The 15301-nt window shown below is 31.0% G+C and overlaps 1 protein-coding gene across 1 annotated transcript; it reads left to right on the forward strand.

Moving 5' to 3' along the window:
* The first annotated feature begins 904 nt into the window (after positions 1–904).
* Positions 905–14810, forward strand: LOC120596621 (arylacetamide deacetylase-like 2). The gene is given in 8 exon segments (XM_039855116.1): positions 905–936; positions 1905–2061; positions 9371–9593; positions 12178–12336; positions 14250–14390; positions 14393–14546; positions 14548–14658; positions 14660–14810. Coding segments are annotated over 8 exon segments (1128 nt in total).
* The last annotated feature ends 491 nt before the right edge of the window (positions 14811–15301 follow it).

The raw sequence follows: 15301 nt of genomic DNA on the forward strand, positions 1-15301 counted from the left end.
GAATCTATCTGTGTCTTTACAATTAAAGTGGTTGCTTGTAGACAACATATAATTGAGTTTGTTTGTTTACTCACCCTGACACCTGTCTTTTAATTTGTTATTTAGACCATTCGCAGTAAAGTGATTATTAATTTAGTTATATTACCTATTTCTGCCATGTTTGCAATTATTTGTTATTCATTGCACTTTTCTTTGTTTCTTGTGTTCTTCCCTCTTTTCTGCCTTCTCTGGTTTTAACTGAGCATCTTATATTATTCCTTTTTCTCTCTTCTCTTAGCATATCAATCATACTTCTTTAAAAAAATTTTTAGTAGTTGCACTAAGATTTGGAATGTATATTTACAACTGTTTGCGTCTACTTTCAAATAATGCTATATCACTTCACTGTTACTACAGGTACCTTATAACACAGTGTTCTCAATTACTCCTTCCTATTAATTTCACTTATCCATATGTTATAATGATTTAATATATTATTGCTCTTATTAATTTGAATAGTTATCTATTAGATCAATTAAGAATTAGAAGAAAAACATTTGATTTTATCTTCATTTTTTTCTTTCTATGATCCTCTTCTTTCTCTGCTTTCAATATGGCTACTTGCCTGCCTCACCACTATTCCATATGTAAAAGTCCCATGAGGAAGAATCATCAATCAAGGAGAAATATTTCTGCATTTGAAGCTCTTCCATATCTCAATCAATAATATAATTTCATGTCTTTATCAAGAGTTCTTTCTATTAACATAAGAACTTAAATTTCAAAATGCAAAGGTAGGAAGAATTTGTAAATTATTTTTTATTTTCTAATGGTACACCCTGTCCTTGAGAAATTAAGATAAGAAGAGCCTTGCCATCTAGATGAGAAGGGCAGGTCTAATAAAGTTTCATGTAAATCAGAGAAGATGGGGAAAGAAAAGCATGCAAAATTAAATAGGTATTTCAAAATGTTGACTCATATATACATATTGGACTGTGCATATTCAGCTTATTTTCAGCCTTCTTCTACTCTTCCACCCATGTGGTTCTTATTCCTCAGTTATTTTAAAGAATGAAGTTTTTTCCTATCAGTAAGGGTTACAGTAAGAAATTATGGCATGGAGATGATACATCAATTATAGTAACAACTTCTGTTGCAAAATGAGTGGAGAAACTATTCTATAACAAAATTTCCAAAAATTGTTTAAGAAAATGTAAATCAGAGAGATAAAGCACTGCAAACGAATAGACAAATATCATGTTTCACTCAATTTCGTACCATTTTTCACATTAGTAATATGCATGCCTGATATAAGGCATACAATAAATACTTTTTTCAAGATTACATAACTACATAGATTGAAAATTTTCATGTTTAACATAAGGTAAATACTTCATAAATATTCTGGACTGGATTAATTAATTCTGGAACTTGGACAATAACACCAAGTTCCTCTCCTTTTGTCTAAAGTTCAGTTGATCACAGTGAATTTTAATTTTGTTACTGATATATGCCAAAGATATTAGCCTTGAGGTTGAATAAATATTACCTGAACAATTTTTTTAACCTCTTCTCACTAATCTTTACAAAATACTAATGGGAGAGACTGCTTGGTTTATCTAGTGCTCTGCTGAGACTCTTTAACAAAATTTATTGTTCTGGGATGATGATAGTGTCACAGGGTGGAAGAACTTCTGCCAACATTTTGAATTGTTTGCATACTTGCTAGGCTGTATTGTGAACTGTGTTTCAGATAGAGTATATAATTGTTGAACCACCTGCTGTGGTCACTGCTTATCTTGAAACTGAATGTTAGGTCATTATTGTCAAAATGGTCATATTACTTGAGAGAGTTTGTCATCTACTTTTGATCTACCACTTAGCATTCAGTAAATACTGGGTGACATTAAATCATTACTGTACAGAAATTATGAAAAGAATATCATTGGGTGCAAAACTCTGTGCTTTGGACTGGCTTATATTGCCATTGCTTATTATATTCATAGACCAATACCAGAAAACATTGAAGAACTCTGGAAAGTAGGGGCCTTGGATGCTTTTATGAAAACTACTTCACTTATGGTAATGTTTTTTCCAAGAAATTGGGATGGCTTGTTACAAGTACATGTAAATTTTCTTTCAATTAATACTTTGAAAGAGACTTTGATTTTCTTTTAGGATAAATCAACCAAATAATATTAATATTTTAATAATATTAAATATTATTAATTTAAATAATGTCAAATTAATGTTTAGTGTAATCATTAACAAACTTATTTGAATCTGTACAAAGCAAAGTAAATTCTTGCTGATAAGAGTCTATATCTAAACACAAATAGATTGTATATTGCGATCAGAATGGTGTTGTCTAAGTGAAAAATTTGGGGATTTGTTAAACACCTTATATTTGACATTTCTGAGGAATCTTAGTTCATACATTCTCTTAATATTTACATGTATATATTATATATTTATATTTTGATGTATATTTAGTATCTTTACTGTTTTAATGTCTTTCTCTTTCTCAGTGTTTTCAAACTTTTTGGTCTCAGAAACTCTTTATACTCTTTAAGTTATTCAGACCTCAAATTGCTTTTTCGATATGGGTAATATTTATCAATATTTACTGCATTAGAAACTGACCTCATTAGAAAATCATTCACTTAATAGAATGATGATAATAATATACTTACTAAAGGTTAATTAAAATAACATATTTTATCAACACTAAATGTATTTTTTAAGACAACAAAAATTAGTTAATAGTGGCAATATCTTCCATTTTTGCAAATCTCTTCAATGTCTCTATGGAAGACAGCTAGATTCTCATATATGCTTTTGCATTTAATCTGTTGCAATATCACATGTCATGTAACCTCTAGAAAACTCCACTGCATAATCATGAGAGAATTTTAGAGTAAAAATAAAAGGCAGGAAATATCATAGTATTATGCACACTTATTAAACATGTCTCAGAGATCCACAAGGATTCTAAGACAACACTTTGAAAACCACTGCTTTTGTTTATCTTCAATCTTATGTTGCTGGATTTTAGAGATATTTGTGACAAGGCCAGAATTTGAACCAAGTTCTACCTTGCTGAAAATATAATGCTCCCCTGTCAAAAAAAAAAAAGCTGCTATCTTGAGCCCTTATGGATGATAGTGATAATAGGAAGTTTTAGGAAGCATGCATCGACAGACCATAAATGATCAGAGAAAGCAATGCCTGGTATATGAAAAGATGCTGCTTAGTATGCTACCCAGCACAGATGACAGATCTGTCAAACTACATGAGATACCTGAGGCATCTCATGCTTTTCTCTTTTAATACTAATGCTTCACCTTTTCATTCACTGGACAATAGAGGAAAACGTTCATGAGCAAGTGTCAGCCCTACAGAGAAATTCCTATCTTATCTTCTTGAATAGCTCATATATCCTTAAACTTCAAAGTAACTAATGCTTATTTCCTTACCACAACACATTCTGAAAACGTGCAACTGGAGAATTCAACTTTTTATCAAATGCCAAACAGAATTAAGACACTGCATATCTGAAATAGAACTGACTTCATCTATTTGCTTATATGTGTATTTTAGATGATAAATGATGATGATAGAAGAATAGATGATAGAGAGATGATAGATTAGATAGATGATAGAGAGATAGATAGATAGATAGATAGATAGATAGATAGATAGATAGAGAGATAGATAATACTAGTAATTGATCAGCTTCTACTTGTTCCAGGGGTAACCATTTTATTAATGTCATGACTGAATTACAGTGACTCAAGTGATTCCCAAAGATGTTATTTTTAAAAAATATACATCAGGAAACATCACAGTGCTGGATAAAATGATATGGAAAAAATTTAAGACTATGCAGTTACACATTCAAATTATAGACAGCACCAAGTAGAAGAAAGCATGAGCTTGAAAGCCGATCAGATCTTAAAGAGTTTACTTAGTGGCTCAGTGTTTTCAACTGTAAAGTTAGAAGTCTAATCAACATGTTGCAGCATTACTACAAGAATAGGACATGTGTTTCAAAATAATAGTAATGTCTAAAATGGTAACTGGTTATCATTCAGTAGAGGTAGTCAGCATCTACTCCATGACAGAAGTTATGAGAGATGAGGATCCAAATCTATAAAATGCCATTTTAAAATGATATGTTTACTAAATTGAAAGATTTTTCACTATGATTATCTTCAACTAGCAATAAAAATATTCAAAATATTTCAATATATATTAATAATGATAAAAGCTAAAAGTTATTAACACTTACAATGCATCCTGCACTACTTTAATTTCCTTAAAAATATTATTTAATGTTTACAATTGCACTTTGAAGAAGTCACTATTATTATTGTCATTTTATAGATGAAGAAAATGAAGCACAGGGAAAAAGCAAACCAAAGACTTAGAGTTAATAATTTATAGAACAGGGAATCAAACCCAGACAGTCTAGATTCAGACTTTGATTTTTTTTATCATTGTGCCAAATTTTAAATTTAATTTAAACTTTGTGTACAGTAAAATTCATTCTTTTGGTTATACAGTTCTATGAGATTTAACGTATATATCGATTCAAGTAATCAGCAAAATCAAAATATGAAAATATAACTCCTCAAAATCACCTTCATGCTGCCATTTTTATTAAATACTTGCTGCCCCTAAAACCTGGTAACCACTGATGCTTTATGTCCTCAAAGTTTGCCCTTTCCATTATATCATATAAATGGATTCATACTGCATGTAGACTTTTGAGTCTAGCTTAATACATTTCACTCAGCATAATGCATTTGAGAGTAATCCATGTCATTGAGAGTATCAAGAGTTAAATCATTTTCAAAACTATGTAGTATTTCATTATATTGATGTATCACAGTTTGTCCACAATAAACAGTTGAAAGTTATTTGGGTTGTTTCCATTTTGGAGTGGATATAAAAAAAGCTGCTATATCATTAATATATAGGATTTTGTGTGAAATAATTCTAATCTCTGTTGGGTAGATATCTAGAACTAGATATGCTGGGTCATATTATAAGTGTATATTTGGTAGGAAACTACCAATTTTCCAAAGAGTTTGTGCCATTTTGCATTTACACCAGCAATATGTAAAAGTTCTAGCTGTCCTGCATCTCTACCAGCATTTATTATTTTTGGCTTTTCTTTAAAATGTCATTCTAATAAACATGAAGAACTATCACATTATGATATGCCTTTGTATTTCCTTAATGACATTTTAACATATAAATTTTGATATTGATTGTGATAAATTATCTTTTTTATATTATCGAATTTGACTTAATATTTTGTTGGAATTTTTTGCTTCTTTATTGATTTGTAATTTTCTTTCTTCGTAATGTCTTTCTGATTTCAGTAACAGGATAATGCCAAGCCAGTTAAATGAATTAGAAAATATTGCCATGTCTTCTATTTTCAGGTAAGTATTGTGTAAAATTGGTATTTTTTTCCTTAATGTTTAGTATAATTTGCTAATGAAATTAATGGACCTCAAGTTTTTTTTCCAGAAGTTTTTAAAAAATTTTTTATTTTATTAAATTTATTGTTTTGGGGGGAATTTTTTCAATTGCAAATACAATTTTAAAATAGATATGGACAATTCAGATTATTATTTTTTTGAGTAAGTTGTAGTCTTTAAGAAATTTGTAGATTTTATCTAAGTTGTAGAATTTATGGGCATAAAAGTTTTTAGTATTCCTTATTATATTTTAAATTTCTATAAAGTATATAATGATATCTCTTGCTTTACTCTTCATATATTTTTAAATTTCAGTCTTCTCTTTTTTTGGTCATTCTTTATAAAGATTTATCAAATTTATTCTTTAAAAATAACTGACTTTTGTGTCTTTTTTCTTTATTTATTTTTGTTTCGTTTTAATTTTGTTGAATTCTGTTTCTATCATTACTATTTTCTCTCTTCTACTTTCTTTGAATTTTCTTTGCTCCTCTTCTAATTTATGAAGATAGAAGCTTTAATGTTAATTTGAGACCTTTCTTACTTTTTAATGTAATTTAATTTTACAAGTTTTTCTCATGCAGTTTTTTGCTACATAACACAAATTTGGACATGTTGTATTTTTATTTTTGCTCAGGTAAAATTATTCTCTAATTTTCCCTGAAAATTTGTCTATGACACGTAAGTTAGAATTTGTTTTTACACTGAAAATCTCAAAACATCGGTGAAAAAAATTGAAGGAGACACAAGTAAATGGAAGGACAACCTGTGTTAATGAATTGGAAAATTTAGTATTGTTAAAATGTCCATAATTCCCAAAGTGGTATACAAATTTTCTGCAATATCTATCAAAATTCCAAAGGAATTTTTTACAACAGTAGAACAAACAATTCTAAAATTCACATGGAACCACATAAGATTCTGAATAGCCAAAACAATCTTGAGAAAGAACAGAGTTGGAGGTAGCATACTTTCTGATTTCAAACTGTATTACAAAGCTACAATGATCAAAACAGTATGGTATTGGCATAAAACAGACATATAGATCAATGAAACAAAATAGAGAGCACAGAAATAATCATGGCATATATGGTGTAATAATTTTTGACAAAGACAGCAAGAACACACAATGGGAAAGAATAGTTTTTTCAACAAATGGAAAAACTTGATATCCATATGCAAAAGAATGAAACTGGACTCCTATCCTCCACCATATGCAAAATCAACTCAAAATGGATTACAACTTAAATGTAAGACCAGAAACCATAAAAACTTCTGGAATAAAATCTAAGAGAAAACTTCCTTGACCTTAGTAATGATTTTTTTGAAGATTATACTGAAATCACAAGCAACAAAATAAAAAATAGACAAGTAATGAGTGATGAGGGATAAAGACATATTACATAATTATAAAAATCAATTCACCAAGACAGTATAAATATTACTTAACAGGGCTCTAAAATATATGAGGCAAAACTTATGAAATTGAATAGAGAAATAGATAATCCACATAATTTCGAATGTCAATACTTCTCATTTGGTAATTGATAGAAACATAGAGAAAAAATTATTAAAGTTCTAAAAAATCTGGACAATTTCATTTAATTGATATTTATAGAATACTATTCATAACAATAGCAGAATATAAATTTCTTTCAAATGCATATGGAATTTTTACTAAGATATACCATATTCTGAGCCATAAAACCAAGTAAATTTAAAAGAAATCACAGAAAATATGTTCTCTGACTATAATATAATTAAACTAAGAATCAACAACAGAATATCAAAAAATTGCCAAATCATAGGAAATAAAAAAAATCCTTTTTAATAAAAATTATATGTATTTAAGGTATACATGATTATTTTAATATGCATGTGCATAGCAAATGATTACTATAGTCAAGCTAATTAGTATATCCATCTCCTCACAGTTACCTTTTGTGTGTGTGTGTGGTGAGAGTCCCTGAAAACCACTCTTGTAGCAAATTTCTAATATTTTGGATGACAGTTCTTTTTGATGACATTTTAATCTATTGGTGCCAATATCCTAGATGAAAATAACATCATTTTTTTTAAACGACACTCTTTCGTTACCAGTAATGCACAAAATGGATCCCCCCGGTCTACCACCAAACCCCTCTCCAAGTCTCAACCTCTCCTGAGACCTGACTGTAACATACAGAGTTGGGTTTTGTTTTGGGTTTTTATTGTTGTTGTTTCGCTAGTAAATAAGAAAAGAAAGTGACTATGATTATGGCTAATTTAAGAAAATACTAATAGTGATTGTGATAATTATAATAATTTTTTTTAAATAAGCAAGTTTTGTAAGATTTTGGAAGCCTATAGAATTGGAGGAAAGTTGAAATCCTAGTCGCCAAAGAAGTCACAACATTAGACAAGTCAGGAGCTAGAAATAAATCTCTGCAAGATGCTAGTATGGGGATAATTCATCTCTAACTGCTCCTATTCTTTGTTTTTCTGCTTAAAATCCAATTGCAGGGAGAGTGCACTCAGCCTGCCTTGGGGTTACATTCTCACCTCTTAACTAAGGAGTGGTTTTCCCCTTGATCAACTGGCCCGTGAAAGACTTCAACCAGTGGGAGATGGTAGTTCCCTAAAGTGGACTAGGACATTGGTACCAATAGAAAGTATATTTATGTCTGCTTAGCTTTTAAAGGCAACAGTTGTCTACAACACAGAAAATGCTATTATCTCTCTGACCTTGCCTATTTCCAAGCTTATCTTTGTAATTGGATGTGGTTGTCTGCTTTACAAATGCTTGAAAAAATTATGTGTGTGTGTATATATATATACATTTTATTATGTGTGTATGTGTTTTAAGTTGAAAGCTTAATGATACTTTTTAAAACTACTTAAAGTGTCAGTGTGTCAAAATGGCTGCTTCTAGACCATATCATGTCAACCAGCGTGTCGCTTCTCATCACTATTTCTCATTCAACTGTCATTTTTAAGGTTCAAAGTCAAGTTCTTCCTATCACAGAACATTTTCCGATTACTCTAGTACTTGATAATCTCTCTTTCCTTTAATTTCTTGTAGGCTATTTTTAAAACATAATTTAGCAATTATTTATATGTAGAGGAGTATATGTAGTGCATATAATTCTGGTCTAGAAAAATAAATTTAAATCTTGCTTTTCTAATTGCTAGCTAAGTTTGGTCAATAACTTGAACTTTCTAAGTCTCAGTATCCTCATTGTTAAAGCGGATAAATTAGGTGATTTTTAAAAGCTGGTAACATTTTAGCAACTTCAGATAGCTATAATAATAAATGCTTTGTAATATTCTTTGCCCACACAATAAAAATTCCTTTTATATGAACTATTTAGTGAAACATTACAAAAATGTTAGAAAACTTACCAAAAATACTAGAGATTTATTTTAATAGCATAAAATTAAAAATAGCGTTTTTTTCTCCAAATTTCTTTTTTTGTAACAAAAAGGAACCTATTCGTAGTTGAAAAAATGGAAATACCTTTATTAGTAATGTGATTATTCAGAGGCTTTCTAAAATTTTAAATTAAATTAAATGACCAATGAAATAAAACAAAAATATTGAGAATATGCTTACAAAGAAGTATAAAATTTGTTACTTCTCAGATAATTTTTCAGGTAGAAGTTTACATTTAAAAATAAGTAGACCAATGTAAAATAATCTGCCAGTAAATTGGTGACATTTAAATGAGATTGTTCTTATTCTAATACACTATATACTTGAGATGTGTCTAGAAGCAACAATGATACATGTGTTACAATGTGCAATAAGATCTCTATAGTATTATCATGTTATTTATTTTTCCTTTTTGATTACGCCTTTTATGCATTTGTTGTTACTAAAAATCAAAATGTTTAATGTTTTAAATTTTGTTTTGTTTTAACAGACTATGTTATTGGAAAATACGGGTCTTATAAGATATGATGAATTATTTTCCACATTAGTGAAAATGAACTATACACAACCAATTTCAGATGAAAATGTTACAGTGACAGATACAACCTTTAGTGACATTCCAGCATGTTTGCACTTTCCAAAGAGGAAGTCAAAAAGCCAGAGATAAGCTGTAATTTTTATTCACAGTGGTGTGTTTGTTTTGGGAAGTTGTAGTAAGTCCATTTTATATAAGCAGTGTGTGTGTGTGTGTGTGTGTGTGTGTGTGTGTGTGTGTGTGTGTGTACATTATATATATTTATATTCAAATATATATATTGTGGATATATATATATATTTATAATTGGAAGAACTTTTGTTGATATTTATATTTGTGAGTATGTGTATGTATCTAAGCAGAGAAATAGATTATATCAGTCATGGTTCAGACATATTTCTTCATGTACTTATTGGCAATTAATATCATAAAAATATTAGATGAGATGTTTGTTTATTAAAAAAAACCTTTATTATCAAACAAAGTAACACTGACTGTGTCAAATGGGAAGTTCAAGTAGTAAACTTAAAATTTAAGTGTGAAATTACAAAATGACATGACCCGTTCAGAAAAGCAGAAGTGAACAAATTTTAAATGTTGAATCTGAAGTGATACTATTTGCAGCTTCCAAGTAGCAAGTACATGTTATATTTAGACTGTGATGCAACAATATTTATCATGTTGAGGCTTAGAATCCAACACATAATTTTGAACTTAAAAAGATAAAATGGAACTGAGTAATCAGATCTTCTCTTAAAGTCTTTTCCAATCTAATGTTTAGAGATGATTCCAAGAGGTGCAGTGGAGTAGATAAGACACACATGTGCAATCCATGCACACACTCAAGCTCTCAAAAGTGCACACAGACACAAGCTCAGGCACACTTAAACATACATACGTACTCGCTCACACACACAGACACACAGTTGCTTTTAGACTGTTGGTACTACAGAGTCACCACACAGAGTACAAAGGAAATTGCACTCAGAAAACATAAGAAGCAAATGATAAGACTCTTTTCTTCAAAGAACCTACACCTGAGTCATTATATGCTGAATTTTGGTTCCATGATCTGTTAACATTTCAAAACAATTGCAAATGCTACTGTAATCAGGTGGGTGGTCAACTTTTATTTTACTAAGTAAGCACATTTTTAGGATGAGTATTATTTTCACAGTTTTAGAGGTAAAGAGGTGGACACAATGGTTAAGCAACTTGTTCAAAGTCCTACTCTCAGCAAGCACTGGAAGCAGTAGCCAAACCTAGGCCTGCCAGCAGGACCCACTGGTTAACACTCACACCACTGGTGAGTAGTTCCACCTGCCCTCAACATGACTTAAGATGCTGTCTCTTGTATGTAGTTGGTTCTCCTCCTTCACTTCAATGACACTTCTAAACCTTCCGCACTCTTTCCTAGTCTCTCAGCTCTTCCCGCTTCAGCTATCAAAGATACAGTTTCATAATTCAGCACCACTCCATTCCTCCATCTAACCCTCTACCACCCCGCATTTCATATTTCCTTAAAATTTATCAGCACCACATTAATCCTTAATTTTACTTCTTTCCACTTATGTACTAGGTAAAAGGCATTTTTACCTTTCAGCAAAGTTTAATCTCTCTACTTTGGATCATATTTTCTCCTATTATTTGTTTTTTTTAGTGTTTCTCTTTCATTCTTCTAACTATAAGTGTCTTTTCTATTGATTCCTAAACATGTTACAACCTCTTTTTCGTTGATCTTTCTTGTTCCAAAATCTCTCTCTCTAGGTAGTCCTTGATCACTCTCTTTTCTTTTTCAGACTCATTTCTGTACATTTTGAACATTGTTTTCCCCTTTTGAATAATTCTTTAAGCTGTATAATTTGAGAATGACCACTCTCCTCTGCTTCACTGAAACTCTGCTCCCTTGGTTTCTTTAAAACGAATTTCTTTGGACTAACTTTTGCCTCTCCCCCTTTCTTGCATTAGCATCTCCCTATTTAAAACAAAACAAGTACGAACAAACATATAAAATCAGGCTCTATCTTTATACTTTACAAGTGTTTATGTTTCTCAATATTCCTTTCTTTAGTTTATGACTCTACATGCTGTCTTATTTTGTTCTTTAAACTTTTCAACTCTACCCCCACACCCATACTGCTGACTTTCAGAGCTGTATCTCCAACTATAATAATAGTCCTAAATTACAGATCAATATATATAACTACTAAGTGTGACAGTATACCTGGATGACCCCCAGATAATTCAAGCTTAACATGACCAAACAGAATCACATCTACCTTCCAATGGTTTCAGTAAAACAATAACAAAAACAGCAACCTCAACAAAACAAGCAAAGAAAATGTTTCTCACATATGTTCTATCAGTAAATATCCACAATGGCCAATTACTTATTGTCCCTTACTTTCCACATTTAATAACCAATTTTGTCCACCTTACTTCTTAAATATCCTTTTTTTCTGTCCATACTTCAAGAATTTTTTTACTATTTAGATTTTTTTGTTGCTTCTTCTCTGCTTATTCACCACAATTTCCTTGTCTATGTTCCCCTTTTCTGATTTTCTCTTTGTAATATGACTTATTATTAATTTTTTTGGTAACATCCACCCCCTGTTGGAAAATAAATCTTTAACACGGTGTCCAAGTACTGACTCTCATATTCCTATTTTCCTATGTGGTGTCATTTTATACCCCCACTCTTTTCTAAATTCTCATTTTGATTGTATTTAACATTAATTTCCCTGAACTCTTTATGCATTCTCAATATCAATTTCCTGTTTCCCATGAAGATGTCGTTTCTGCGGTCAAATTCTTTCTACAGGATAAAACTCTCACAAAATATGGAGTGGACCCTGCACGAATCTATATTTCAGGTGATAGTTCTGGGAGTGCTTTGACAGCAATTGTGACACAACAGATGTGTTTTATGTGTTATATATGTTTATAATACACACACTATAATTCTAACACAGAATAATTTTATTTCAGTTACAATTTTAACTTGTCTTATATTTTAAACTGTAAAATGGTGAAAATAAAAAAGACAACCTTTTTTTTTTAATATTACCTTTTGACAGATGTGGCTTTAGAGGCACTGAGGGGAGATTAAAAATATAATGCTAAGGCTGTTATTTAGTCACCAATTTTAAGAAAAGTAAAATAATATGTAGGAACTACTATTTAATATGACAAGGACTTTGTTTTCCTCCTTAGTGAATTATAAAGCCTACCAAGCACTTGAGATCACTGTAATCCATGTTTTAAATCTAGTAGAGTTTCATCAGATAACACTTGGGACACATGTCATACTTGTATGGAAGAATCACTACTGTAAGAAAAAAGAAAAATGGCTTTATGTTAAAACCCTTGCTAGTGCAGTTAAATAATAACTGTTCAAATAATTAATATTTGAAAAATTAATTTAGTCTAATATATCAGGAGTCCCCAACCCCAGGCCATGGACCGGTACTAGTCCGTGGCCTATTAGGGACTGGGTCACATAGCAAGAGGTGAGCGATAGGTGAGCGAGTGAAGCTTCATCTGTATCTGCAGCAGCTGCCCAGCATTAGCATCATGGCCTCAGCTCCACTTTAGATCATCAGGCATTAGATTCTCATAGGAGCACCAGTCCCTGGTGCCAAAAAGTTTGGGGACTGCTGCAAACATAATTCCTATTTCCAAAACCATTTTTAAATAGAACAAAAATAGCCTAAGTGGGGGAATGCATACCTTTAGAACCAGCAGAAGCTGCTAACTCTTCTTGTGAATCACTTCTGCTACCAGCCTGAGAAGAAATGGGTTGGATCTCTCTGTCTCATTTTTTTTATGTTGTCACATTTGTTTCTTCCATTCAGCTTATGAGATGATCCAGGTTATTAAGCAAATAATTATCTATTTGGGGGCACTGGGGAGGGATTTTCTCATTTTCCTTTTGAAGTCGTGGCACCTACTTGAGTGTGACTTTTGGGATTGGCCGAGAATCTTTCTTCTTATTAAGTGCTGCTAGGATTTCAATTGATTCTCTTCATTTGATATATTAGCTACTTTAGTGAGGAGTTTACTTTAAGAAATAGCCTCCAGATACTGAGACTTTCATGTGGAGTGGGAACAGGTATATCCATTTGTCCAGATGTCGTTATTATGGAGGCTGCTCTGTATCTCCTGGGAGATTAATTGTAGGTTCTCTCTTATAGTGTGTAAGACTAAAAGAAAAAGATATGTATGGTGACTCTTCTCACCCTATAGCTGAGACTTTAGGATGCCTCTTATCTCTGATAAGAAAGAAAAGCTCCAAATATGGTGTTCCATGTCTGTTCCTGCCCTTTAAATTTTCGTAAATTACTCTGCTTCTTTCCTATCATACTACACTATTTTCTCCAAAAGGTGAGCTATATATTAGTAATATTTCCTATAACTTGGTTCAATTCCTTTTGAATTTAGTTAATATGTAAGTTTGGGCATTGATATTTTATTATATTCATTCTTTCTTCTCATTTAGGTTACTTTAGGTAAAAATTGTTTTTAAACATAGATAGCTTGTCATCTTCCCTAGGAATCTCATATTTTTATTTGGTGGTCATATGTGAATAAACATGTGTGAATATTTATTATGTGAATAAACATGTGTATATGCATGTGTATTGTAACTTTACCGATGAGAGTGAGATGACACATTTTAATGCTCCTAAAATAAAGTATAAATATTATTAAAATAATCTTTAGTTACTGTATCAGTTTTATAACAATTTATATCATAATTGCTCATATGATTGGAATAAATTCTCTCACTCTTATAGAATGAGTCTTTGACACATTCATATTTTATTTTTTTCAGCTACAAATGATCCAGAATTTAACAATAAAATTAAGGCACAAGCTTTACTTTACCTTGGCTTACATATAGTTGATTTCTTCATGCCATCTCACCAAGAATATGAACATGGTCTGGTTCTGTCAAGGGAAATGGCAATTAAAATTGAATACCCCAAGCAATAATAAAAAAACAACATATGCTTCATGAATCAAGACATCTGTTCAAGTGGGTTAGCTGGAGTACTCTCCTTCCCAAGAAATATAGATAAAAACATATATGTACTGAACCAATTCTTGGGAGACTTAACTCTTCATATCCATTTGGATAGTAGGTTATCACCCTTGGCAGTCAATGATTCCCAGTTACAAAATTTGCCATTAACTTATATCCTCACCTGTCAATATGATATCCTAAGAGATGATGGACTTATGACGGCTTCAAAATGTTGACGTTAAAGTTACTCATGACCATATAGAAGATGGAATCCATGGATCAATATCATTCATGACATTACCAATTTTTTTATGTCTAGGCATTAGAATAAAAGATAAATATATTAGTTGGCTAGAAGAAAATCTATAAATAGCACATGTAGCTAGCTAATTATTTAGTTAGTATTGTAATCTAAATATTGTATTTTGAAGTTTGTGAGTGTAAGGGACAGAACTCAGTTTTGGAAAAACCTAAGTTTAAATCAAGGTAGGTTATTTTGTGTCTTTGAACAAGTTACTTTATTTTCCTAATCTTAGATCTTGCTAAAATGAAGACATCTGCTGTGTTAATCTCATTAAATGCCATTTATTCTGCTTGCTAAATTCTAAATATACACCAATAATAGTAACGTACAAAAAGTAAGTATGATTATAGGCAAAACAGGCATGATAGTTTCCAAGCAGTGATAGAAATGGTAGTAGTGAGTGAGGAGAAATTTTAATAAAGGAAAATTGCAATGCCATTTATATGGGGCGGGACACTATATTATACTGAAGCCTTTTTCTTTTCAATTAATGGGCCAGACATTAATTGTATCCACTCAATGTAAATTCTGTTAGTTAATTATTTTTATTCATTTA

The sequence above is a fragment of the Pteropus medius genome, unplaced genomic scaffold (assembly GCF_902729225.1).
Source record: "Pteropus medius unplaced genomic scaffold, Ma_sr-lr_union100, whole genome shotgun sequence".
NCBI classification, from domain to species: Eukaryota; Metazoa; Chordata; class Mammalia; order Chiroptera; family Pteropodidae; genus Pteropus; species Pteropus medius.